The sequence below is a fragment of the Stylophora pistillata genome, chromosome 3 (assembly GCF_964205215.1).
Source record: "Stylophora pistillata chromosome 3, jaStyPist1.2, whole genome shotgun sequence".
Lineage (NCBI taxonomy): Eukaryota > Metazoa > Cnidaria > Anthozoa > Scleractinia > Pocilloporidae > Stylophora > Stylophora pistillata.
In genome coordinates this window covers 34,758,035-34,785,046 of record NC_142521.1, presented here as the reverse complement: position 1 = coordinate 34,785,046, position 27,012 = coordinate 34,758,035, and the positions used below count along the sequence as shown (strand labels likewise).

Sequence of the window (27,012 nt, the reverse complement as noted above, 5' to 3'; positions counted from 1 at the left end):
CCTTTGATGTGCCATTGAGAAAGCTTTCAGTGTTTTAATGGGTATACTCTGATGAACTGGTAATTTCAATGTTTACATCTATCTCAAACAACCTTAAAAGTCAAACTTACTCCAGAGAAACAGTTTGCATGCAAACTATTCTGCTTTACCATCAGTAGAAACTACAATTTCAGGAAAGCCACAAATGAAACATTACTCACTTTGAACCAAAGAAAAACATTGATCTGTTCCGAAGTTGGACTCATTTCATAGAAAAACAAATCCAAGAACCGAAAGCAGTGGTGGCTGAAGAAGGAACAAGAAAAATCACGCGCGAACTGTCTTAACATATCGAAAGCTGAAATAACAATTACTAGTGTTCAGGGTACGTCTACAATCGTACTTTCAAAGGATTTTCCGCTCTTAATAAAGGGTCTTCGTTTTCGTACTACGAAAACGAAGACCCTGCATTAGCCAAAAGAATTGCTTACTTTTTAACGAGAATTTTCCAGCAGAGAAGGCTTAACAACCGTCAGAATCTATTTTAGATACGAATACAGTAGACATATTATTTATTGACAGAACCCAAGAGTCATTTCCTGTACAGAACGCCTTCTTTGTTATTCTGTCACGCAATGCGAACTATAAATCAAAGGCAGCTAGCGTTCGAATTCTGCCTGCTGTTCCAGGGTAATATGCGTGGTAAGTTTAGCCGAGGAAACCCTCGAGAATATCAACACCAAATTGGCTCGCATAGCGAAACAGAATAGAGAAGACAGGCCAGTAGTACTGGCAGTATAATAATGGGAAGAAACGCGTGAAGTGTAAAGTATTATATTACGGTAGTTACGAAAACGAAGACCCCGAAAACGAAGACCCAAGACCCTCTACGAAAACGAAGATTCATTACGAAAACGAAGACCCCCTACGAAAACGAAGACCCATTACGAAAACGAAGACCCATTACGAAAACGAAGACCCATTACCGAAAAAATGAAAACAATAAAGCAATACAGAAACAAGACACCTGAATTCTTTGCCGGAGAAAACCACACGGAGTCATTGTGTTTTAGTAATGTGTCTTCGTGTTCGTGATCGGTCTTCGTTTCACAGGCAGCCCAAGCTCACTACTAGAAAAGCGGACGTGACCCTTACAGGGGTGTGGACAAAACCTGGCCTAGGCCATGGCCTACCCTGTGGCCTACCCTGTGGCCTACCCTATGACCTACTGGTGATTTGAAAAGGATAGCATTGTTGGAAATCTTTCAACGTTTTCCTGAGTACTGTCTTACCAACGACTTTCTTCTGCTGTTTTAGCGGCCACATTCCGATCAAAATTTCTTAACCTTCTGATTCTTTATTTTCAAGCACGCGACAAAAATTTGCTACGTCATACGCGGCCGCCATGTTGGGGTATAACTAAGCTTTCAAAATGGCTTCTTCCGTAGGCGTGCCCGATGTGAACCTTCAGTATTCGGATTACTTTGCGGGTTTAGAGGGTCCTACGAAGTCAAGGTACCACGAAAAAATAACTGTTTAAGGCTTCGACCGATATGCGTTGAGAAAAAGTGACTTCTCCGAAAACATCGAGCTCCTTCTGGACGTTCAATATCCAGATATTGTGAACTACTTACAAAAACCCAAATGAAGTTGTTGTGCTCGTCAGAGTTACTCACGGTAGTGTCTTTTTTGTCTGATGATCTCGGAGAGAAGCAAACAGAGCAAATTAAAGGACTCATTTTTTATCGACTTCGGCTAACAACTCTTGATTTACTAGGTAATTTGGTTACTTCAACTGAGTTGAAATTGTAAATTGGCCACCGTTAATTGTTAAAAAGCTGACGTTTCGAGTGTTAGCCCTTTGTCAGAGAGATCTTGACACGACAGCTGCAAATTCAGAACACATATCACTCATAGTACTCACATTAGCGAGTGATATGGCGTATTTCAAGGATCTAAATTTTGGACTTAGAATTAAGACGTTTTGTGTACTCTCACTTGGCGAATCGCTCACAGAGAGCCCGGGACATCCCACTTTGAACATGGTTTCTGGCAGAAAAATATGGAAGTGTAATTGCTTCCCATTGCTATTGCATAGCAGGGTTATGTGAAGGGTGGTCTGATGTTGGGGCAGAGCTTTTTCCTGTGGAGGCTGGTGTTAGAATTAGAGATTCTACCACATGCACACAGGAAAAGAACAAATGGCTTCTCTCTAGTCATATGAAAGAAATCTCCATTACCTGTAAGTGAGATGGATTTTACCTCTGCCTGAAGGAAGCATGAATTGATGATGGAGAAACACTGGTTAGTCCTATGGCTACTAGATCTAACCCTGGGATCTGAACAACCAGGACACCTAACCCAAACCCAGAAGAGCAGAAAACTATTTTTAGAAGTATTTCTGGCTGTACAGTAAATCCAGTAGTCTTGTGCCTTGTTGCACCTTTAAATGAGCAGTATACTTGTAAATAAATTGTTAATATACCCAAGCCCTTGCCCAATAGCTTTTTTTTAGAGAAGAGTGTTTGCAGTTAGATTACCGGTATATAGAGTTGTTGCAGCAGTGTCAACAAATATTGCTTGAGATTACACCTGATGAGTGTGGAGCAATAGAAGCTTCAACTAGAAAGCAGTCACAATTTAAAGTTTGGTACCAAATGGCAGGCAGGCAGGTCGTATTACTGCTTCCAATCTAAAAACTGCTTGGAAAACAAATACAGCTAAGCCTGCTAAGAGTCTTGTTAAGTCCATATGCTACCCTGAGGCCCACAAGTTTTCAACTGCGGCCACGAGGTGGGGTTGTGAAAACGAGGGTAGGGCTCACAAAGCTTACCAGTCTGACAATTTCTGACCATGAGTCTTTGACAATTTCTGACAGTGGTCTCAATATTGATCCAAGGGGACCATACTTGAGAGCTTCTCCTGATGGGATTATTAACAGCAAATGCTGTGGGATGGGTGTGTGTGAATAAAATGTCCATATGCACACAAGGATTCCACAATCGCTGAGGCTGCTGGCCAAACCAACTTTTGTTTAAAGAAAGATGAGTTTGGTAAAGTTCATCTTGACAAAAGTCATGCCTACTACCAAGTTCATGTCCAGATCTTTATCTGTGAGGTTGAATATTGTGATTTTGTGATGTGAACAACAGTAGATCGCTTTGTTCAGAAATTCTTCCTGACCAAGAGTTTTGGGAAAATGCATGCTCTGTTTCATCTGATTTCTTAAGCAAGTGCATTTTCCCTGAAATTGTAGGGAAGTAATATACATGCCAAGGGTGTGAAGCTCCAGCCATCCTATCTTCTTCAACATCATCTGGTGATGAAGAAGAGGAAAGGCTGCGGTGCTATTGTCAACAAGATCTGGAGGGCAGCACATTAATTGGCTGTCACAATGATTTGTGCAAGATAAAATGGTATCATATGTTATGTTTGAAGTTGAAAGAAGAGCCTTTAGGAAACTAGATCTGTGCAACTTTTTATAGAAAAAAATTAACTGAGCAATCATGATTGAAATGTCAAGGTTATTCAATTGTACCACACCCACCAAAATATTACTTTGAGGGTGCTCCTTTCTTTGTCAAAATACTAACTGAACTTTATGGTTGCTTGTCGTATAGGTATCTATTAAGGACTAGCATCTTTGACACAAACTAAACAAATGTTGCTTGTCAATGGTGTACCTTAAAGCTATGTTTTTGTCAACTTGAGAATTACTGAAGTTCTTTATATGAAAAATCGTACATGAAGTACTTGGAATCAAACTGGTTGTAAGTTCACCTCGATCAAATGGTACAATGCATGGACTCTGATAAATTGGTGAGTGCATAGCACACCATGGCAGCTTTGTCAATAGGAGCCAGAGACTCACCTGGCTTTGTCTTTACCAACGAAACAATACCGGCTTCCGCAAAGTATGTGCGTGGTTATCCCCCAGTTTGTGTTGTTATTGAGAGTCAATGTTGTTATCGTAGCTCCTGGAGAGCTATACCATGATTATTACATACTAGGTTGTCTCTGGATATGAGCAGAAGGCCACTCTGAATACTATTGTTTAACAGACCATAATTTTACCTCTTTCGTCAACTTTTCCCTTTTAGCCTTGCCAGTAGCCAATGACTCTTCGTAGGCAGCAGCTTGCTCAGAAATGATTTTCTGCCGTTCATCTAATTTTGTCAGTGTCTGTGACTTGGTCTCGTCATCATTCATCATTCAGTGTCCGTGACTTGGTCTCGTCATCATTTAAGCCTGCTTCCTTTCTCTCTAGTTTACTGGTAGATGTTGTTTCAATGTGATCTGCTGGTTTTAGAAGGGACACATCATCTAAAATGTTGATCTCTCAAGTCAAGTACAGCCTGACTCTAGACGTCTTGCATTTACCTACAAAGCGCTGCAGTGTAAATGCCAAATGAACACCAGAAACCTTTATTATTGAAATGTCTTCGTGCTGGAAATTGGCCAGTCCAAACGTCATCAGCTGTTCAGGCCCAAAGTTACTGTTACCATCAGTGAAAAATATGGATTTGGCAATGCCAATGATGTCGTCTTTGTCTGCATTTAGCTCAATTTCAACCTCTCGTGTACCACCTCCCTTGGCCATTCTCACAGAAACAAAACTCTGCTTCTCGGCATCAAAATGCAGCCATCCTAGTTGCACCTTTCGCATCTTTGGTAGAACTTTCCCATCTTTTTGCTGTTTAAGGCCTTTTTTCTGTTTACCATTTTCCATAAGTTCATGCAACAGTGACATTTTTTTAGATCTTTTCTCGTCATTTGAGGACTCTTTGGACAATTTCTGTACAAAATTTCTCAAGCTCAGAATGTCTCCTTTCTTGTCAAGTCCAAGATGGAACAACTAATTGTCCTTTGCTTGCATTATGGCTTCCACATCCATCTGAAAATGTTACTTGATGGTTAAATAAATTATTATTGACCGAGGTTTACTATTTGTTTGCTTACCTTCAATACTAATGACATTTTAATTGAAAATAATTATTTGGTATTCTAACTTTATGTATACCCACCTATGGTATCCTTTAAATGTCTTCTTTCCACCTTTAAAATATTTTTATTACTATTTCATTAGGGAGACATTAATCAATTGTTTACCATTGATTACAACATTGAGCAGGAATTACTGAACTTAAATGGTCAATTCTAGTACAATATTTTTGTATTTCTGAAAATATAATTTATTTTAATGTCAGCAGGAAAGCAAGCAAACAAGGTAATAATTGTGCTGGTGAGCAGGCACTATCAAGCATGCATTCATGACTTAAAAAGGTATTAATATATGATATAGGAAGAGAGTCATTCCAGTGATATATGGCCCATTCTATTTCTCTTTGTGGGCATTAATAGCATTTAATACCTAGTAAGAATATCTTATAGCCCCAATGCAGAAAAGGCAAGGGATATATTCCCATACCCTGCCAACGGAATTCTGGTTGCTCTACAAGCTAGAAGCATGAAAATTGTGGCCAATTTGTTATTGCGGTTACAGCTATCCCTCTTATACCCACAGACAAAGCATAACTCACCTTTTCATATTTAAGACTTTCAATGTCTTGCGTCACTTCTCGTGTTTGTAAGAAATTACCAACCTGCAGAATAATGAAGAAATCTGTCAACTATGCTTGGATTATACATAATGGAATGGAAGCCCCCAAAAATTACAGTAATCATACCTGCCGGAAAAAAATCAGGCCATTGTTAAAAAATAAGAGTAACTTGTAAAATGGCAATAAAGTCGGGATTAATAATATTATTGACCATTTTCTTTTTTTTTTTTTTTTGAGGGGTGGGGGGGAAGTTATTCAAATGCCAAGTGGTTTGCCTGTGGGGGATGGACGCCCCAAGATTTGACTGATACCGCACGGCACAAAACCAGCAGTTGCTGATATTATACACAAAATGTTTGTTAAGGAAGTGAGCACAACATTAATTTCTACAACAATGAAAGCGGGACGCCTAATACATTTCAAGACGGGCTGATTTTGTTTTCATTCGCACGGTTTGGTTAGCTTATTTGATCCTTACTGCAACGCAACAAGTACAGTTCGCGCAGTGACCACGAGTGTTGACAGAAACAAATAGCTACGTGATTCAGAAATGCATGAAACGTTGCTAGAAAACGAGGCTAGTCTCGCCCCAGGACAAAAAGGAAGAGAGCGGGAAAATCGGGTCGGCCATCTTGTTGTGTTGATGTAGTGTCGCCACCGCTAATTGTATTAAAGGAGGTTTATTAAACGTTACATGCAGAACAATTAACTCATTCCACTCCGCTCAGCCGACTCTTAGAACTTGAATATTTATGAAGATACCATACGATATTATGAATATTCACGAACTTACCTTCAAAAGATCGCTACATGTTTTCAGCGTTTCCGCTCTCTCCGCCATGTTGTTCCGAAAACAACACGAACCTGCGCTAATTCAACCTCGTTCCCAGGCACAAAAAGTGGCAATAAAAGTGGCACTAAAAGTGGCACTAAAAGTGGCACTAAAATAAAAAAGATGTGTGTCCCTTATAGGGCTCCGTATTAGATCGCTACATGTTCCCGGCGTTTCCGCTCTCTCCATGTTGTTCCAAAAACAACACGAGCCTGCGCTAATTCAACCTCGTTCCCAGGCACAAAAAGTGGCACTAAAAGTGGCACTGAAAGTGGCATTAAAATAAAAAAAGATGTGTGTCCCTTATAGGGCTCCGTAGATTTGAGAACGGGTCGTTCTGCGAACTTTACGAGAGATCAATTTACGAGCGATCCTTTACGAGTGAACCTTTATCGCGAAATATCAAGCGAAACCCGCTATATCAAACGAGTCATGTCATATTACGTTTACATGTAAACACAACTGTGTATTTAGACGTGATCGAGACTGCAGTAACGTCTCAGAAGAAAGGACAGAAAACTGAAGGAATTTGTTTGTGAGCGTATTCGTCCAAACATACCGAAGTCCTCTTGGCTACGTCGTTATGTGAAGGTCAAAAGAGTTACAAAGAATATTGTGTAAGCTTAATACGAAGAGGGTAAGATTAAATAAATTTTCAAAACATGATGAGAAGTATTTGTTGAATTGTTCAGCGAGGATATATCAGAGAATAATGAAATTGAAATATAGAGCAAGGTGGTATTTATCAATGTTTTCTTGCAACAGACCCTTGTGTCTTTATATGAGTCAGACACACGCATCAAACTGTTGTAAATTTCAACTGAGTTCAGATGTTGAGAAAAATTCTGGTCCTACTCCAATGAACATTGACCCTAGCAAAACAATAATGGCACCATGTAGCCAAGCTGGTGAATTGATATTTGGACAAAAATTCAGGACAACAATTTGTTGCAATGAGTTTATGCTCTTTGATTTACAATAACAAACGAGGAATCAGTGCTGCTAATGATCTCGTGTCAATAATGAGCATTGGAAATCAGTTGTATTCATGTTTGTTTCAGTTAACCAGACAATCATTTTAAATGCAGACAGAATTACCCACACTTTTAAATCTGTCAGAGACTGATTATGAACTTCAACACAGTGAGAGCTACACCGGTACTATTCATCAAGAAATTACAAATAGAAGGATATCAGTACTGTACCTCCTTAGATAGAGCCTTTCAATCATTTGTATCTGAAAATTCCAACAATTTTGTCGATGCCTATGCAACCAGTAAGTTCAATGTGAGTTGTGCTGTGGCTGTCTATTCACTCTGCTACCCCGTAATAAAATCATGTAGTTACTGCAATTCAAATCCCTTCTCTTTTTCTATGGAAGTTCCAGTGATATACCTTATGCTAGAAAAAAATCAAAATTGCCTGATTTGGAGTATCTCCTGAGTACCACAATGCATTCGCTAAGTTTGGACCTAATCCAGTGTTTGAATCTACAAGCTAGATGTATAAGACACGCCTTAAAAATCAAACCAAATTTAACCACTTCACAGCTCCATTACATCCATCCAAATAATAACGGAAGAACGAAACAAAGAAATCAAAGAGACACATCGAGCATTATTTCAAGTGAGTAAGACAAAGAAGGAATATGAACGGATTCGAACCCAGAATTTCCGATTTTCAGATCGTCGCATTTAACAAATATCCAATGAGCTTGCGTTGAATAAAACATACCATAAAGTTGCCAATGGAATCATCTTTTTTCCTTTTTCTGATGTAAGCATTCTAACGTAATGCCTCAAAATCTTTTGCATATCAGTCAGAACTCAGAAGCAGTGATATTCCATGGAAAGAAATTTCCTTTTCTATTTCAGTGTTTCGTTTTGAATAGTGTTGCAGTATTTTTTTACTAAGGGAGTAGTGTTGCGTTATATCACGGTGTCAGTTTGTATTTTAGTTATGGATTAATTATTAACTCTTACCTTAAGTTGCAGTCCCTTTATACCAGCGTGGATATCACCTTGGCCGAAGTTGATGTTTTCTCTTCTCCACATCACAACATAGAACTTTCGATTCGACTGATACCCAAACACCACGCCCAAATAATCAGAACTCTCGCGATCTTTGACATAAACTGTTCCACTATAATCAACGGGTCCGTAGCGTGTAGAACCTAAGAAATTTCAACAATAAAGTTAGAGGTGGTACTCGAAGGAAGGCACACTAGGTAATGCTGTTTACAGTGGTTACTGAGTGAAAAGCGGCACCAGGTGCAATTCAAATTTAGAAACTACGATTATACAAACGAGATCCCAACCTAAAATTGTGCTCGCCAAAATTTATATACTGTACGCTGTCTAAGAACAATGTGCCAGAAGAGAATTGACAGACAATGAACTTACATATGAGCATCCCTGGGTGATTTGTGTCGGTCAGGTGCTCAACATCAACGCCCTGGAAATTATAGATAATTTAGAAAGATAATGATGTTTTGTAATATTCTTCCCCACATATGACAGCTTCAATGAAACTGTCAGATCATCCAGCTTGGAATTATTGCAGCGTCATTCTGAGAGAATTCCGTGATTGCCTAGATAATCTTAAATCTTTGAGGAGGAAAAAGAGACGAACAAAATCATTTTATGAAAATGTAAAGTTTTCTTTCTCTTTTTATTGCTTAGGGTTAGGGTTGATCCAAGCTAAGACTTTTATGATTATGATAATGTTAATGATGATAATATAATGATAACGATTGAGATAATCTTATTGATGATACTATCTTACAATTATTCCTTGGCCATCCATGTTTTCTTCTATGTCTTTCATTAATTGCTTGCCTTTTTGCGTTATCAATGTTATTACCATTTTTCAGTCTTCCTATGCAAATATATTGTGCCTTCCTTCAACGCGAAGAAAGCTTAAAGACAAAGAGGAAAAAAAAAAAGGTAAAACCTCACAACCGAGACTTTTTTAAACTTTTTTCTTTACAATTTTTGCCACCTTCCACTGCGGGACGGGGTCACTTAGTCCCGGGTACAAATCAACTGTGAAATAATCCAGGAAGCTTGTTTAGCTGATATGTTTAACATTGGGAAAAGTGTCTTCAACATCCGGTACACCATCACCATCATAATCTTCAACGCATGCGTCACCCACAGGGAGTGCTGAAAACAAGATGACATCGTTGATGTATGTGGCTAAACATACCGATCCTATGTGGACGTCTTCACTGTGACTTAAATATTTGTATTTCAGCTCCTTGACAAATCGTTTCTGACACGTGACGGTTACAGTATATCTAATAAATAGATTCATTGATGACGTGGAAATGTGAGGAGGTAAGAACAAAAAAAAGTGGCACACAAGGCACGTTCGAGTGTGATAAATATGTTCATGTCACATTCAGTCGTATGCTATGATCTATTACTGTACAGACCCACGGCAACATGGACTTTATTTGTTTTGATTTGATAAAAGAGCAAGATATGGTAGTGACGTCATCTATACTTCTGTTCTCCAATATATCATGAGTAAAAACCAATCAAAATGCTTTTATAATTTAAATTATCATTTAAATATATGTATCAGTCCTATAACGAAAGGAATGAATAATCTATGCAGTTGTTATATTGATTCCTCCCTTTGATACCAATCTTTAAAATATCTTATAAAAATTAATAGTAGTTTCAACTCCTTGTGGATTTTTTTAACCGACAAAAACTTTTTTTTCTTAAATCAAACCTTTCGTTTCGTCTCGCAGCGACCGTGGTTGTTCTTTGCTTCATACCTTTGACATCATAAGATAGCTTGTTATGTTATTGGGTATGATTACTGATCATGGGACAGTTATCCCGTGTGTTAGTCACGCCATCGTTATCCTGGTCGTCGTCACATGCGTCACCTTGCAACAAAAACACCAGATCACATAAAATCAATCACAAAGGATATGTGCTCTAGTCAATTCAGTTTTGCGGGACTTTAATCGACCCCATGACCATCTGCATAACATTCAGCTTACAGCCACTAGGCTGAATAAAGTTTCGTGTTAGCTATCAAATATTTTAACCCCAGTGGACACAAGACCTTTAAAATCTACTAGAACTCCCACATGGAGTGAGCATATCTTGCACAATTAGAAATTCATATACGCGTGTCTCATTTTTTATGGACAAATCTTAGTTTTTCAGGATCTCAGTAGCAACACGCTTTGTGACGATTTTTGTGCTTTCTCGTTATGTCAAGAATATATATTGAACTCTTCAAACATGTTTTGTACATTTTCTCACCTATCTTGTCATTCTCGGCATCTCCTTGTTCACCGTTTGGTAAATCGGGGCAGTTGTCAAACTCGTCAAGGATTCCATCGCCATCCCTGAAAACAGAAATTTGTCTGTAAGAAGTGTATCGCACATAAGAGCTTCTGCGCTACGAAGGCAACCACTAGATATCGGGGGGGGGGGGGGGGAGGAGGGGAGTTGTTATCTCTTACTTGTCTTTTCCAGGTCCATCGCATACATCTCCGTACCCGTTTTCGTTATTGTCCGGCTAAAGGATGAATTGCACCATAACTATAGTTATATCTTGAGACTACAAAACATTATGAGATAACAACACCGAAGAACTGATTACCTACTTGTAAGTATAGAAAGAAATTACAAGTAACAGAAAATTAAACGTGATATTTCGGTTCTTATTACAAGAATACTATCAACCATAGCAGTGATAGTGAAGTGTTGTGCTATAAACTCAGCTTGTTTTGCCGTCGCATGCAAATTAAACGGCTGGGAGTTTGTATTGCCTTTTATATTCGTCTCAAAGACTAAATTCCGTTGAGGTGCCTCTATAACACAGTTTTGTTGGCTTGATTTTATAAATATCAGCGAGTAAGCAATTTAGAGCAAATTTGACCCAGTAAGTCTGCCAGGTAATCGTTCAGTGCAGACTTACGAAAGACTCGAGAAGGTGAGCGCATTATCGTCTCATTCAAAAAATAAATAAAATGGTTTTTACAGAATCCAAATGGAACGGAAAAATTATCGATTTTGGTAGTAAGAGATCTAAGCGTCCTGCAAAAGGTCTTGCTGGCCGTACCTGGTCTCCATTGTGCAAGGCATTGTAGTCTTTTGGACAGTTGTCACAAAGGTAACCCACATTATCACCATCATCATGATCATCAAGTTGGTCGCCAGTAGCGTTTAACCTGGGACATTTGTCGTTGATATCCAATATTCCTGATTTCAAGGGATATAGATGAGAATGCACCATTATTGCCTTCAGAACCACTAATCTTGGATTCAATATATAACTCGTAAGTACTAGTTGTGAATTGTAGCCAGCTCTGTTAAAAAGGGCTCAATACACATTTGTGTAGAGCGGTATACAACAGTAAGTGACTAGAAGGAAACACACATGATTAACTTGTAATACAATGAAATATATGAAGTTCATATATATTTGTACTGCGGTAGTAGATACATATGATGCACGATCCTCGCAGTAGATAGCGCTATTTAAGCAATAGCGAAAATCAGACCTGAAAAAAATCAGGCCTGTACGGGATTCGAACCACTGACCTCTGCGATACTAGTGCAGCGCTCTACCAATTGAGCTAACAAGCCAACTGGGAGCAGGCCGTTAAGTTGATTCGTAATAAACCCGTGAAAGTGATAAATCAGATACAATGAAATATATGAAGTTCATATATTTTGAGCTGCGCTATCTACTGCGAGGATCGTGCATCATACGTATCTAATACCTCAGTTCAAAATATATGAACTTCATATATTTCATTGTATCTGATTTATCACTTTCACGGGTTTATTACGAATCAACTTAACGGCCTGCTCCCAGTTGGCCTGTTAGCTCAATTGGTAGAGCGCTGCACTAGTATCGCAGAGGTCAGTGGTTCGAATCCCGTACAGGCCTGATTTTTTTCAGGTCTGATTTTCGCTATTGCTTAAATAGCGCTATCTACTGCGAGGATCGTGCATCATACGTATCTACTACCGCAGTTCAAAACATATGAACTTCATATATTTCATCGTATCTGATGAGTAAACAAGTTGATAATCAGAGTTGAATACATGTTTGAATATAGCAAGCGAAACTCTTGGAATGCACATCCCAGGCTTAGAATTAATCATAACCCTTCGCTAGTGAATAAACTTGAATTTAATGTCATTTTGGGGCTTTTACTTGATTCTTTCGCTGGAAATGCACACATGACATTTAGGAATTTCCCAAAGGAATGAGTTGAGGAAATTTCCAGAACACAATTTTTTTTTCATGGTGACCTAGGCTTACTTTTGAAGGTGGCCATGAGTAGAGGCCTGTATGTCTTATTCAGAAATACATTCTAAACAAATTATTGTTAATAAATGCATTAGGATTCTGAAGATATTTATTTTCCTTATCACTGGACACTGGATTTCTGTTATCTTATCAGAATACTCACTTACTGTGACACTCTGTTTGGTTAAGAGGTATTCCGCCCTGCCAGACCATGCGCACTGTCTACTTGCTGGTTTTGACAGGATTTCTGGCCATTACTGGCCTGGCTTTCCTCATTGCTGGAATCGTACTCCTAAGCAAAGGTGATGCATCATGCCCGGGTAGAATATCTCCTAACAAAGCAGAGAGATGTTCCTACTCTGAGGAGGCCATTACCAAAGGGTTGGACAAGTTCCTCCAGAAAGTACAAGATAGCTACTACCGGCTTCATCCAAATAAAATCTCCACCAAGCCGAACGTGTCTCCAGCTGAAATACGAGCAAAATATAGGTCTTATTACCCGTCTCCGAGAAATATAAAGATTATTACAGATGAAGCACTGGCCCTTTTGGTTGAAATAAATGCAAAAACGTTTGAGTCGCATAAATTGAAACCACGTGAAAGGAAGGCTTTGGCTCAGGTGAAACACTATTTACAACACATTTTTGGAACGCCGTACGATGTTAACTATTATGCGGGTGATTTTCTCCTTGGTCCAAATCTGTGGTGTTGGCAGCCCCTGTGTGACACTAGCTCTGAAATGAAAAACAGTCTTCATCACTTCAAACCAAACAGCACCGAAGACTTGGAAAATTTGCTGAGGAAATTCAGCGAAATCAAGGAAACTTTTGTTCAATACAGGAAGAACATGGAGTATGGTGTTTTGGTTGGAATGGTGCGCTCAGTAGAATAATGCAAAGCTGGTATCAACGGATTAGCATCGTCCTTCCGTAAAATATCAATCAACGGGGCTAAGGGTAAGAATTGTTTATATTAACTCACCTTTCGATACAATTGGGTAGTATATTAACATGTTTTTTAATTTCTTCCCACGTTTATTAGGTGTCTTAGAAGAAGACTTTGTTAAACGTCTGTTACAACCTGAGTTTCTTGAAGTCCTCATGAAGAATTCCGATGAAATAAGCGTGTGGGAAAAGAAAAACAGAAGGAGTGTGAATCAGTCCCTAAGAGAATCTCTTGTGGAGAGCGTTGGTAGACCTATTGAAGATTTCTTCACGTAAGCGTCTACATGTACTTGGGCATGGATTAAGTCGTTCACGAAATGAATTTTTTTTTATCCTAGCTGATCTATGATACAATATCCACGCCTTCAAACCTTCAGAGTGTTTTTTTTTTGTTTTGTTTTTTTTGTTTTTCACCCGTATGGAAACTCTTACCTTCTCTTCTGAATTTTACAAATGAAAACTTGTGATAAGATCGATCTTGTGTACTCCCAGAGAACACTGTAAAAAGATTGTGGTTAATATTGAAGAGGTAGACAAAGCGATCGCCTGGATATAGAACTAACTTTCAATATACCAAAGGTTTAGTGCTGTGTGTAGTTGCCATGCACAACCCCTTTGCGCATGCGGATTCGTGTGGCTACGTAGTCACAACCTGAGACATTGGTCTGATCACCTCATTGTTTCATCTCCATTGTAGGTATCTTAGAAGAGATCATATGCAATATTGCGTCTCCAGTAACGTGTCCAGCGGTTTAGCAACGCTTCCTCTTCCCTACGTGTATGTCAACAGTACCGCTGACAAGTCAAGACCAACGAACAGGTCGCTTCCAACTGGAGAACGGCTGAACGGTAAAGATTCTTATAAGCTGATTGTCTCCTATTTTACAACAAACACCATGTCCCCAAAGGAGATAAATGACTTAGGATTCAAGATGTTAAATGAACTTTATCCACAGGTGGGTAGCGTAACATTATAGTTGGAAAAATAGTTTTGGAGGTTGGATTTTAAAGATTAGATCGAAAATAAAATAGGTGTTCAGGCGTGGTTGATATGCAATGAAAACATGAAGAATGATCAGGAAAGTCATTGTCAAAATGCATCCGCATTGGTGAGGGGGCAGGAAATAATTAAAAGTTTGAGGGCGTTTTCGACGTAGCCTTTACATAAAAGAACAAGAATGCAAATTAAAATATTGCATCTGGTACAATTACAGTGGCGGCGGATCCAGACCTTGAGTTGAGGGGGTTGGGGGAAAGGGGAAGGGGAGAGGGAGGGGAAGGGGAGGGGAAGAGAGAGGGGAAGGGGGAGGGGAAGGGGGCGATTTTGTTTGTGCTTGTTCACCTGCCGGCTTTTCTTCCCTCTGCGTTTATTTTTTTTTTCCTGACTAAGGAGGGGGGGGGGGGCCCGGGCCGCCCGTGCCCCTCCCCTAGATCTGCCACTGAGTTGGACATTGTTCTACCACTTATATGTTATTTTGTTCACTTATTCGTAGGTGTTAGAAGTAGCACGGCTGGTTACACAACAAAATGATAACGATACAGCTAAGAAAGAGTTTATTAAGAAGCTGAAATCAAGAGTATCTGAGTTGTACTACCTAGAAGAGGAATTTCCAAAGAATGAGTCTGATGAAAATGCTCATGTGCTGTGTGGTGACATTGAAGGTGCGAAGAAATATTGTCCCACAAGATGGCGAGCGCTTCAAAACTGGTTCGATGAAGCCCACATGGTATGAGCAGTGGACTGACTGTAAAATTTCAATTCTTTTTCCGATCAGCTCTCTTTAATTAAAGCTCTTTCAGTCATCTGAAAAGAGGTCAGTTTATGGAGAAATGTTTGTCTCAGCTAATTATCATTTCCTCATTTTTAATTTTGTGAATTTTCCTTTTACTAGGCATTGGGACTGTTAGATCCCAAGACGATTAATATGTTCCACTTCAATGGTGCAAAACACACAACACCAAATTGTCCAATACAGCTGTCCCCTGACTTCAACCCTTCTGGAGGGGCAAACTATGGTGTCGCTGGTAAAGATTGTAAAAAGAACGCGCAGTACAATATACCTTTCTTCACATCAGAGCCTGACAAAAGGTACGAAGAGTGGGGTATAAACGCACACGAAGGAAGGCCTGGACATCACACTCAAGTTAGTTCTCGTAACGATTTTTGACATTCTATCAATATAAGAAAAGATAAAAGCAAAGACCTGCAGCCTTCGAGCACCACCGCCATAGGAACAATAAACTATTAGCACCTGCAGTTTCACAATTGTAACCCTCCTCGAGAAAACGTGTACTAAGGTGAACACACTAGCACGGAAAAATAATAGGCACTGAGTGAAATGACGTGATGGCTACTAAGTGGCGTGTATGATAGCATAATTGTAATTTTACTGTGAAAATCGGCACCCAGTTTAGGAGCGTGAAAAAGAGAAGATCTTGAAAATAAAGATCTGGCAAAACTCTATTACGCCTGCATATGTATCAGACTACATTAACAACGACACAGACGACAAAAAGACACATTAGACAGAGAGAGTACATCTATGGAAGGGGAAAAACGAGTATGATATATTTGTCCTTAGCTTAATTTGACGTCATCCATGGTCGATTACTGAATAGACGCACGACAAAGTAGAATAAACAGTTCTATAAACAGAATGAAAATGTTTTTTTTTTCCTCTAAGAATTCATCTAGTCATTTGAAAAGAGCAGAACCCCTTCCTCCTATTCAATAAGTATAAGTATAAGTAAGATATCAAACTGTTGGTAAATTTCATCTTCAAAAACCTCATTCTAGACAAGCGGACTTGACACTGAAAGGTAACAACATAATCCCTTTTACGCGAACATTACGTGCAACCTTGGCCAAAATTATCAAGGAAACGCGGAAGAGAAAGAGCAGTAGAGGGTTCCTGATTGTTTACCTAGAACTACAATCGATGAAAAATTTGTTGAAACATTTATGTTTTCAACTCCCTATTACTTCAGTTTTAACCCTTTTGCCTTTGTTAAGTAATGTTTTCGCCCCTATCGCCACAATGCAAAGACAAAGCTGTATCGCGATCCCATGGACTTTTAGCCAACACTGAATGGGGAGGGGGGTGTGTTAACTATTTAGAGTGCGGTAGAAACAGGACTTTTTATTCTTTACATGAATAGAACACTTCAAACATGATGTGTCAATTAATTCTGAGGCTGATTGATGGTTTATACTAAGTAAATTTCCCTTCCATCACTTTACGCAGGTGCAAGGTTTAGAGGAGCACTTTCGGGATAGTTGTGGAGGAGTCATCAAATGGCTTGATGGAGAAACTTACTACACTGCCTTTACCGAGGGCTGGGGCCTGTACGCCGAGAACCCATTGATTGGCGAGGACACTGATGTCTATAAGGGTGAGCCTTTGCAGAAATATGGAATGCTGAAATGGCAGGTTAGTATTTAGGAAAGATCGAACCAGACTCATGAGATTGTCAACCCTATTTGAGTCAAATTAGTTTGTTTGCGAAATACTCCCAGTCAAATTAGTTTCATTGTACGCTAGACAAAAACCACCCTGGTAAAGGTACTTCGCACTTTTAAGTAAATAGGTGTCTGCTTGATTGTCCTTGCTAAATCTGTCAAATTTTAAGGACCCCTGACAATAATATTATATGAAAATTCATTACTTGACGGTGAAATTCCGCATTAAGTTGCACCTGAATACCGATGTCGAACGAATTGCGCAGCGATTCGTGCGATATCGGTTTTAACGTGGTTTTAACGTTTTAGTTTAACGCGGAATTCATGATTCAAGTAATGGATTTTCCTTGAATCACATAATTGAATAAAAACAAGATAAAAAAGAAAATAGCGTTAGTTATAGTTGTTTGTTTACGTATACGCGAAATAATATCACTTAGCCTCGTTTTCAACTCGCAATTCGACTCGAAATACCTCGCTTCGTTAACAAATCGGAATGCGAGAATTTATTCAATGATGCGATTCTACGTCTAATGGGAAGAAAACTAGTTGTCTGCATTAAAATGTATAAGAATCACCGAAAAACGAAGTACCCTTTGATTGAAAATTAAAAAAAAATAAAAGAAACAAATAAATAAAGGGGAAGAAAAAAGTTCAAGTTGTAAACTTACAAAAATTGAAGTAACTCACCCTGACAGTACTGTCTATTGCGATTTCTAGTAGCAATATTTGCGCACTGCACAAAATGGGGTAAGGATTTCTCTAGATACCCTATTAACTAAAAGAAAAAAATACGTTAATTACAAATTTTCAGGCATCCCGTTTAACAACCAGTCTCCAAGAGGTTCTGCGCTTAGGTTTTGATCACTGCAAAGAAAGGGCACAAGCCCGTGTTGGCCTTTCCAAAGTTCCTTACAGAGTCTTTAGTGGGTTCTCAAACTTCCTATATGATCTCTTTCGAAAACACCTGGTTCTTGTATCATCACGAACGTTCCTGATAACTCCAACATTCCTAACACATAGTTGACACACTTCAAGTTGTGAATCAGTGGCTATGGCAAACATTCCCGTCCTCAATTCAATTATTCCTCCACAGGTATGGCGTGCCTTACGGTTAATTGTTGACTCTGGTCTGCACTACCAAGGATTTTCCCGCCAAAAAGCCTTAAAATTTTTCGCAGACTACGCCTGGGATAAGAGTGGTGAAGCCCTAAGAGAAGTGACTCGCTACCAAAGCGCACCAGGCCAGGCCACTGCTTATATGATTGGCCAACAGCATATTAGGAAACTCAGAGAGTACGCAAAGAATAATCTGAAAGATAAGTTCAATCTGCGGGACTTTCACTACCATCTGCTATCCCAGGGTTCTTCGCCATTAAGTTACTTGGAGGAAAGTATTGAGACTTATGTGAAATGCGTGAAGAACGAAGATGCTGCCGGATGTTATGAAATTTTGAATCCTGCAGTGAAAGACCCAGCTGCCGGTGTCGATTACAATGTGGAGGATGACCTTTACGAGCCAATTAGAAGGCGTCATTATTTCTGATCAGATTTACTATCCATCATTTTAGAGCACGTTAGCGTACTATAACTCTCTCGTGGACACTCAAAAGTGTGTAATTCTCTAAGGAGCATCGTCCAATGAAATAGTTTTACTACGGGTAATTTGGAACGTTTATCACAGCTTAACATAACTAGATACAACTACTATATGCGATAGCAACTGTCATTTTGAATTATCATAGCCTTATTATGGTTATCTTCTTACATGATAGGTTGCGATGAAGAGATCTTGCAAATTAGATCAAAGTTTCCTGACATGTAACATACAGGGCTCAGTTGTATAAAGGGCGGATAACGCTATGCAACGGATAAATCGCTATCCGGCAGATAAGTGTTAGCAAAACATATAGCGTTACTCACTGTTTAGACTTTAATTCAATGGATAGCGCTATTTAATCCTTGAACAACCGGGCCCAGCTCTTTAAAATAGTCGATAACACAGCTGATAGACCTAAAATATACCACAACACTATTAAATTTTCGAGTTTAGATAGAAATTGATGCAAACTTCAAACGTTAAGTTTCTAATTGGTTTAAAAAATATCATGCTCGGAGCTTTTGTATACAAACTGACATGGCACATTGTGATCTTTCCGACAAGCACTCTGCATTGTATTTCGTTTCACCATCCTAACCGTTGAAGAGACATGACTGATCATGGGTAGTCAAGCTAGTCTTGTGCAGGAGAAAGTTGCGTTATGGTGTTTCTCATAATGACAGAAACATTACGGCAAAAAAATCAGTTTTAAAGTCAAAACTAATGAAGAGGCCATTACATCACTTATCATATAAGGGGCAAAATTACTGAATTGTGACTGGTTAAGACAAAGGGCATTTTTTCTTAATTTTTGTAATTGCCCCGGGCAAAATTACTTGAAAAAGATTGGCTGAAAATCGCTTGGCAACGGCTGCCAAAGTAAAGAAATTTCTGTTTGTTTTGTAACAATGGCTTCCCGTTTTGCGCGAGATCAGTAAGAAAACATTTTGCCTCTTATATTGTAAACAAGTAATCACATGGTTCCTCGTAAAATTAAGGATTAATATCACTTGTGTTTTCGGAAGTTGCAGAAATTGACCTCGTCGCTGCGCGACTCGGGCAATTTCAGCAACATCCGAAAAGACACGTGATATTAATCCTTAATTTTACTCGGCCCCATGCAATTACCTATACTTATTCTTGAAGATAGAGTATTTGACATGGAGCTTGGTAGAATGAATCAGTGATGGTAAGCTAAGAAAAGCGCTCTTCATCATTTTCTTTCCGATTTACATTGGTAATTTCTAGAATGTTTGACCAAAGGAGATTTATCATGAGTAAATATTATTATTATTTTTTACTTTTATAGAGCAGAAGTAACCTCGTTGGTTTAAGTTTAATCATGTACAGTAGGTGGATTTGTGAGAGTGAGATGTAATGCTTAAAGTGAATATGAAAGTGACCTTTCCAGTAATGAACACTGCCTGAGCAGTAGTGAAAATAAGGTCTAAAAAACATTTATCATCATTCTTCATCATACACTCATCATTTCGCGGCTTTATTACGAACCAACAAAATAACCGAAGGTATAATCTTTTCAGTTCCTACCGTGACAGGTTGTGACGATACAAGGACTACAAAGAAACCGTAGGCAACTCAAAATAATTTCACGGTGGCATCCACCGTCGTTTAATTCATATCAAAACTTTTCCCTGCAGAAGTATCTCAATAGATATTATTTGAAAAGAGAGCACTTTTTGAATCAGCGACTTAAGCCAAAAGAGCCGCTAAATTTGCGAGCAAGTTATTAGCTGTAACCATTTAATTATGGGTTGAATGTCAGTTAGACTATTAGAATGTCATTATATTCTTGAATCATCTTTTGTAGATTAGGGTAATCATTAACATGTGGGATGCAGTAGGTTTCCTATTTTGCACGTGAGACAAATATTTTACAAAAATCTCTTCTAACGTTGTTAGACAACCTCTAGTTCTTTTTAATACTATAAAATTTGTGCTTTACCAGTAGCCACATGCAGTCTTTAGCTATCATGATATTCTTCAAACATTTAAACCCTCAAAGCTCAAGTCATCAAGAAATGCTATAAAAATCATTACAATGATATTTTGAAGAAATACAATATATAAACAGCAGGCAAACACGCGAATTGGCTTCAGTCATGGAATATTTTTTATATCCCTACAGAGTAGTAAATTTTTCAACAAAGGAAATTACTTCGTATTTATAAAATACCTTTATCAAACACATTTTTACTTCTTCCGTTGGAAAAAAGTCAAAACAGGGCTGAGGAAACTCAAACCCGCCTATTTTCTTCTAATGAAGTTCCTTTTTTGATTACTACTAATTTCTTTCCTCTTCATAATGTTAAACTTCGCATCTAGACTAATGTTACAGCACTCCGTCTTCTCCTAGTCGCGAGCTTCTGCTTAAGAAAACTTAATATGGACCTCGTGTACAGTTTCCCATCCTTAACCTGGAACAAAGGGGCATGATTTTTACCTTCTTGCTCAAGACTTGGGATGATGTCAGTGATTACAGCGGTGTTGAGATCTTTAGATGGATAATTGTAAGCCTCAAACACTTGGTCGACTGATTTTCTAACGGCCTCGATCACAAACTTTAGGTTGTCTTTTTTGTCTTCATTCAGAAGCAGTCCATCACCGAATACTATCCACTTATCGCCTCTTTTATTTGTCACATGGAGGCCCATTTTACCATCTTCATCGTGCATATGCTTGCTCAAGTAATGACCAAGATTGCGTGGGATAATTCTCTTAGCCAAGGCAACTCTGGGTGTCCTGCAAACAGAATTTCAGCAAAGGAATACTCAATTTTGTTTAGACTATTCTGACAAACGAAAGAGACTTTTGACAAAACCAAAACTTGAAAGTTATGTATTACGCATGTACATGACAATTGGTAGTGCGCAGATAAAAGCGACAATGCACATCACAGCGATCACGGTAATGACAATAACAATCATGATTTGTACCGAATGTGTCCACTCGAGAAGCTGTCAGTCAGGAAGTGGCAGGCAAAGCCATCTAGTGATAAGGCTTCGTGTATCAAATTCTCCTTCTCTTCAGCGTTAGTTTTACAACTCGCCTCTCTAGCTTTATCCATCGCCAACTTGTGACCCGTTGCATAAGCTTCTTTGGCGTAGGGAAGAAAATGGTCATGATTAGTTTTAGCTAACTTCAACATTCGGCCGTGTTTGACAGGCAGAAACCAAAACCATTTACCCCCAGTGATTTCATCCCACAATTTATCTTTGAGGCTCTGAAGATTTCGGGTTTCGTCCTCTAATGCAGCCAAAAGTTTATTCAACTCTGGCTTCAACTTTTCCTTTGGCTCTCGTGCCAGTGAGTTGTATGCGTCAATAAAGCGCCGATAGCGATCATCGTCAGTCTGGTTGTAGGGATCGATAATTGGCTGCTTGGGTACCCCATAGAAATCTCCAGCTAGTGCTATAATTTGCCCCAGAGACAGCACCAAACCATTGGGAAGCTTAAGGCTGTCTAGTCTGCTCCAATTTTCTGACGTCATGCAAACTTTATGCCCAATGTAGTTGTGTTCAAATGGTGCAAAATCCACCGCGTCTTTTCCATGATGATCAACACCAATTTGTTTCGTCTGCTCCATGTTGGCGGATTCGTTTCTGGATAATAAGAAACAGATGGGAATTCACATATAGTTACTCAAATTTCTACTTCGTCTAAAAGGTCTTGAACTGTTAAAAATAGCACACATAACCTCAAACTTTGAATACCTATGTAGTTAGCTGAAGCTAGCGGAATAATAACTCTAAAACAGAGGTTATATTCGGAGATTCTTACCAGTTTCTATATGATGTGAGACCTGATATTACTGACTGAAAATCAATGTACAAATAAACTTTAAATGTATTTCTCAATCTTATAGAGGCCCAAATGTTCGACTTCCTCTCTGTCAGGGGCTACGGAGTTAGTCATCTGGGGTTTTCCCGGTTTCTCGTCTACCAATCTGTTATCCCTTATTAGGCTAAAGAAACATTTTATTTGATGTACGTGACCTACCTTCAACCTCCGTTGTTAGTGCAAACGCGGAAAAAAATTCTCTAGACTCTTCCAAACTCGTGGAAGATGTTGTAATTCGTCTTCCTGTCATTGAAATAACCTAAATTTAGGTATTTAAAGGTCGCCACATATTTGTGTACACATCTTGCTTGAGGACATGGTCCTTTAATCTGACGGGTATTGTTACAGTGAATTATTTTTCGAATAAACTCGTAATCGTTATTTCAAATAATGCTCGTTTGATATTTGCAGCAGTTTAGGACTCACATTTTAAATTTTGCTGAGTTTTAACCAATGAATTAGTAAGAGTTGTGGTCATGAATTATTACAATCGTAAAATATAACCGCAGGCTTGAATTATGTAAAAAGACAAAAAGTTGGAAAGGCAGTTCATTAATTTCCTTTTATCAGGAGCAAAACACCAAGGTAGAATACCTCATTCAAAATAAATCATCATTAATAAGCAATGAATTAAAGAGACCCACGTCAAACAGAGGTCAGGCAACAGAGAAATATCATTCTCAACAAATTAACATTTCCTCATTCTTAATTTTGTGAATTTTCTTCTTACTAGGCATTGGGTCTGTTGGATCCCGAGACGATTAATATGTTCCACTTCAATGGTGCAAAACGCACAACACCAAATTGTCCAATACAGCTGTTTCCCGACTTTAACCCTTCTGGAGGGGCAAACTATGATGAGGCTGGTAAAGATTGTAAAAAGAACGCGCAGTACAATATACCTTTCTTCACATCAGAACCCGGCAACAGGTCCGAAGAGTGGAGTATAAACGCACACGAAGGAAGGCCCGGACAACACACGCAAGTTAGTTCTCGTACCGATTTTTAACATTCTGTCAACATTAGTAAAGATAAAAGCAAAGGCCCGTAGCCTTCGAGCACCACCGCCATAGGAACAATAAACTATTAGCACCTGAAATTTCACTATTGTAACCCTCCTCGGGAAAATGTGTACTGAGGTGAACGCATTGGCACAGAAAAATGACACGCTAGATAATCAAGCACGGGGTAAAATGACACGGCGGATACTAAGCGGCGTGTATGATGGCACAATACTAATTTTGCTGTGTCAATCGACACACAGTTTAGGGTCGTGAAAAAGAGAAGATCTTGAAAATAAAGATCTAGCAAAACTCTACCACGCCTACATATGTATCAGACTACATAAATACGACACAGACGACAAAAAGACATAAACACAAAGAGGCAAAAGAGACTACCGTTCTATAAACAAAATGAAATTTTTTTTTGTTCCTCTAAGAATTCATCAAGTCACTTTAAAAGAGCAGACCCTCCTCCCCCACCTCAATTCAATAAATATATCCTATATATATCACACTGCTGGTAAAATTATTCTGAAAGGCAATATACACTGAAAGGTAACAACATATTCCCTTTTACATGTTCCGTTTTGCGCGAACATTGGCAGCAACTTGGAATCTTAGCCAAATTTATCAAGGAAACGTGGAGGAGAAAGTGCAGGATTTTTATTCTTCACATGAATAGAACACTTCAGTTTCTCGTCTAACCAATCTGTCACAGTCCCTTTTTAGGCTATAGAAACATTTCATTTGATGTGCGCCGGTGGCCTACCTTCAACTTCCGCTGTTAGTGCAAATGCGGAAAAAGTTTCTCCAGACTCTTTCAAATTCGTGGAAGATGATGTAATTCGTCTTCCTGTCAGGTAAACAACCTCAATTTATGTCGCAATGCATGACAAAATGTCTTCAATACGGTCTCAATAATTTGAGTTTGGCGCTATTTTGGCTGCCACCTCACTGAATCTGTCAGTGAGATGTTTCGCAATTAAATCCTTTTTGATTTTGTCACGCAACAGCGGTAAGTGTATAGTGGGACAGGCTGTGGGCAAAATTTGATCGGATCGTCCAATTAAAATCACGAGAATAATCTAATTTTGGAACTGGTTACTGAGGGATAAAATAAAATACAACTATGCGGCTCAGACTACAAAGGATTTCCATAGGGTAAGAGGCTTCCTGTTAGCTTCGGCTTCTCAACTTCACGCTTTAATCATTATCGTACCCAATAGTATTGATTTTGGAGACAACACCTGAGGTCGCCACGTATTCACGGTGTACAAACCTCGCTTGATGACATGGGCGGGCAATCCCGACGGGTATTTTAACAGATTTCTGAGAAAATTATGCCATAACGAATTATTTTTCGACTTAAGTGTCCCTGTCTGAGAAAGTGTTCCAGGGGAAAAAAGTGGTGGTCAACCGATTCGGCTGAACCTTGGCACAAAAGTTGAGTGTCATAAGATATTTCAAAAGCTACTTTGGCTCACTTCTCTGACTGTTTGTTCTGGAGTTTCAGGGGGGAGTCCCATTTGCGGCCTGTGGAGCACTAAAAACTCATCCTTCTTGGTGGCATTTTGAAAGTGCTATAAAACTCCATTGGTAAATTCTGCTGCCAAATGAATTTGACCATGGACTCTACTATAGTGGATCTTTTACTTCATAAATGTAACTTTGTTCTCAAGTCATTAGACAGAGAGGGGCCTGGGGCTAAAGTTAGGTCAAAATTGAAGTCAAAATCATTACCCGAAATTGCTATTTTTCAAAAAACCATAACACTCACCTGCCTTCTTGCATAAATTCCATACCAGATCCAGTATGTACTTTAGTGACCCATTTATCAAAATCAGTTGAGAAAAATTTGGCTTAATAAGGTTTGTTAGGTTTTTGGCACAAACTCTCCATGCCCCTCTCAGGTCAAGAAAAATGGAGTTTTGAGCCTAATTCATGCTATAAACAGATCAATTTCTTGAGCTAAAGCCTTTATTTTGTAATAGGTGCATGAAAATGAAACATTAAAGCCAATCCATTGTCATTATCTGGAAATACCACGACTTATAGCTTACAAATGCTCTAAGAAGGCCTCTGATTAGCACTACATACACCCGGGTTTAGCAAATAAAGGTAATTTTTTTCCTTTGAAAACCTAGTACCCATCATAGAGCACAAATGACGAAGTTCTCACCTAGATATGACAATCTTTTTTAGAGATGCTTGAACTTCCTCCGATTTATATTTTTCAGGTCATATTCCATACATACTCAGTATACTCACAAGCATGCAAAGTCTCTATATTTTGTTGGACCCATTTTTGATACAATATGAAGTGAGCTTAATGATAACGACCGTTAACAGAAGATCTATGGTTAAACTTTTGATAGCCTTGCTAGCTCTTGTAAATACGCATGATGGCATCAGTAAAAGAGCAAGTTAATACATACAAGTTGTAGAGAGTAGCGTCCCGGTGACTTGTGATCCATCCTATTTCCCTGGTACGTTAGAGCTTATTAAATCAATTCATCCGGCAGTAAATAAGAAATCCACAGTTAGGAGAGCTGGATAACAAATATTTTGTGTTGCAGTTTATATGAAACATACCACGCAACAGCTCGATATGCGATTGTTATTGTATCGACTACCTTACTATATTGGAGGTGAGAGTGAAAGGACTGGACCAAGTCGAGGAGTCACGCAACCTTCACTGAGTTTTGAGTAACGCGGGTTTGTCGACCATCACTTGCGGTAATCACAGGAATTTGCTAACTGTAGAAGAGGCTCATAATACGAAGGCTTAGGATTAGCAATACTTATAATTTCAACGTCAAAAAACTTGTACAATGACTGTAGTTGACTAAGGTTTTGCTATTGCAACACCTTGGCTAATCTTCCCTTGGCAGAAAGTTTGCGAAAGTTGAAATCTTCATACAAAAGAGAATTGGAAAACAACCAAACTATTTTTGAGACATGTGTCCTAAATCCTTTTCATAGGAAAAAAAAAATAATTGAATTATTGTTTGGACGGGACGTTGAGAGGACCGCTCTTGGCGAGAGTTGCAGTTGAAAAGCCACATGGTACATTTATGCGCGTGTACGAGCCCTTTCTTATATTTTGAATTACCTGTGCTTGTAGCTTTGGCATCACCCAGTCTTCCTCTCGCCCCAGACGCACCTGACCCCTTGTACTTGTGTTTTAACCAAGCAGTCATGTCAGTATCGCGAGACAACAAAGGATTCAATCCTGTTTCGTGCAGAGCCTATGACACGGCACCGCACTGATCATTTACCCCTCTAAAGGAACAAAGCCGGGCGCCATCGTAAAATTCTCCTGAACCTTCTTATCGCTACACTTTTAATACTTGATAAGGACACAAACATTTACGCTTGAATATTGGGGGAGGGATGGAAACTCGGTCCAGTCCTAACACTCTCACGTCCAAAATGGCGGGTCCTATTGGCATCATCTCATGTCTCGTGAGGAATATTTCATTT

General features: G+C 39.0%; 3 protein-coding genes and 1 long non-coding RNA gene across 5 annotated transcripts; 2 read left to right on the top strand and 2 right to left on the bottom strand.

Annotated features, from left to right (window-relative positions):
* Nucleotides 1-10,159: 10,159 nt before the first annotated feature.
* Nucleotides 10,160-11,540, bottom strand: LOC148735800 (uncharacterized). The gene is made up of 4 exons (XR_015999215.1): nucleotides 11,464-11,540; nucleotides 10,862-10,917; nucleotides 10,659-10,744; nucleotides 10,160-10,273 (listed from the first exon to the last, which is right to left on the bottom strand). It is a non-coding gene; the product is annotated as an uncharacterized LOC148735800 (long non-coding RNA).
* Nucleotides 11,541-12,787: 1,247 nt separating this feature from the next.
* On the top strand, nucleotides 12,788-13,555 carry LOC148735799 (uncharacterized). Its single transcript, XM_088754918.1, has one exon. The coding sequence runs from the start codon at nucleotides 12,875-12,877 to the stop codon at nucleotides 13,553-13,555; it is 681 nt and encodes a 226-aa protein (XP_088611044.1). The 5' UTR covers nucleotides 12,788-12,874.
* On the top strand, nucleotides 13,467-20,635 carry LOC148735798 (uncharacterized). 2 transcript variants are annotated; one of them, XM_088754894.1, is made up of 7 exons: nucleotides 13,467-13,619; nucleotides 13,705-13,879; nucleotides 14,305-14,563; nucleotides 15,101-15,334; nucleotides 15,500-15,751; nucleotides 16,853-17,038; nucleotides 18,164-20,635. In XM_088754894.1, exons 2-7 carry the CDS (start codon nucleotides 13,764-13,766, stop codon nucleotides 18,611-18,613), a joined length of 1,497 nt encoding a protein of 498 aa, XP_088611020.1. In that variant the 5' UTR covers nucleotides 13,467-13,619; nucleotides 13,705-13,763; the 3' UTR covers nucleotides 18,614-20,635. The 2 variants fall into 2 exon arrangements, with proteins under 2 accessions (XP_088611020.1, XP_088611021.1); XM_088754895.1 differs by lacking the exon at nucleotides 13,467-13,619 and having other exon boundaries at nucleotides 13,744-13,854.
* On the bottom strand, nucleotides 20,264-22,653 carry LOC148735797 (uncharacterized). Its single transcript, XM_088754900.1, has 3 exons — nucleotides 22,466-22,653; nucleotides 21,622-22,287; nucleotides 20,264-21,427 (listed from the first exon to the last, which is right to left on the bottom strand). Exons 2-3 carry the CDS (start codon nucleotides 22,269-22,271, stop codon nucleotides 21,007-21,009), a joined length of 1,071 nt encoding a protein of 356 aa, XP_088611026.1. The 5' UTR covers nucleotides 22,272-22,287; nucleotides 22,466-22,653; the 3' UTR covers nucleotides 20,264-21,006.
* Between the last annotated feature and the right edge of the window lie 4,359 nt (nucleotides 22,654-27,012).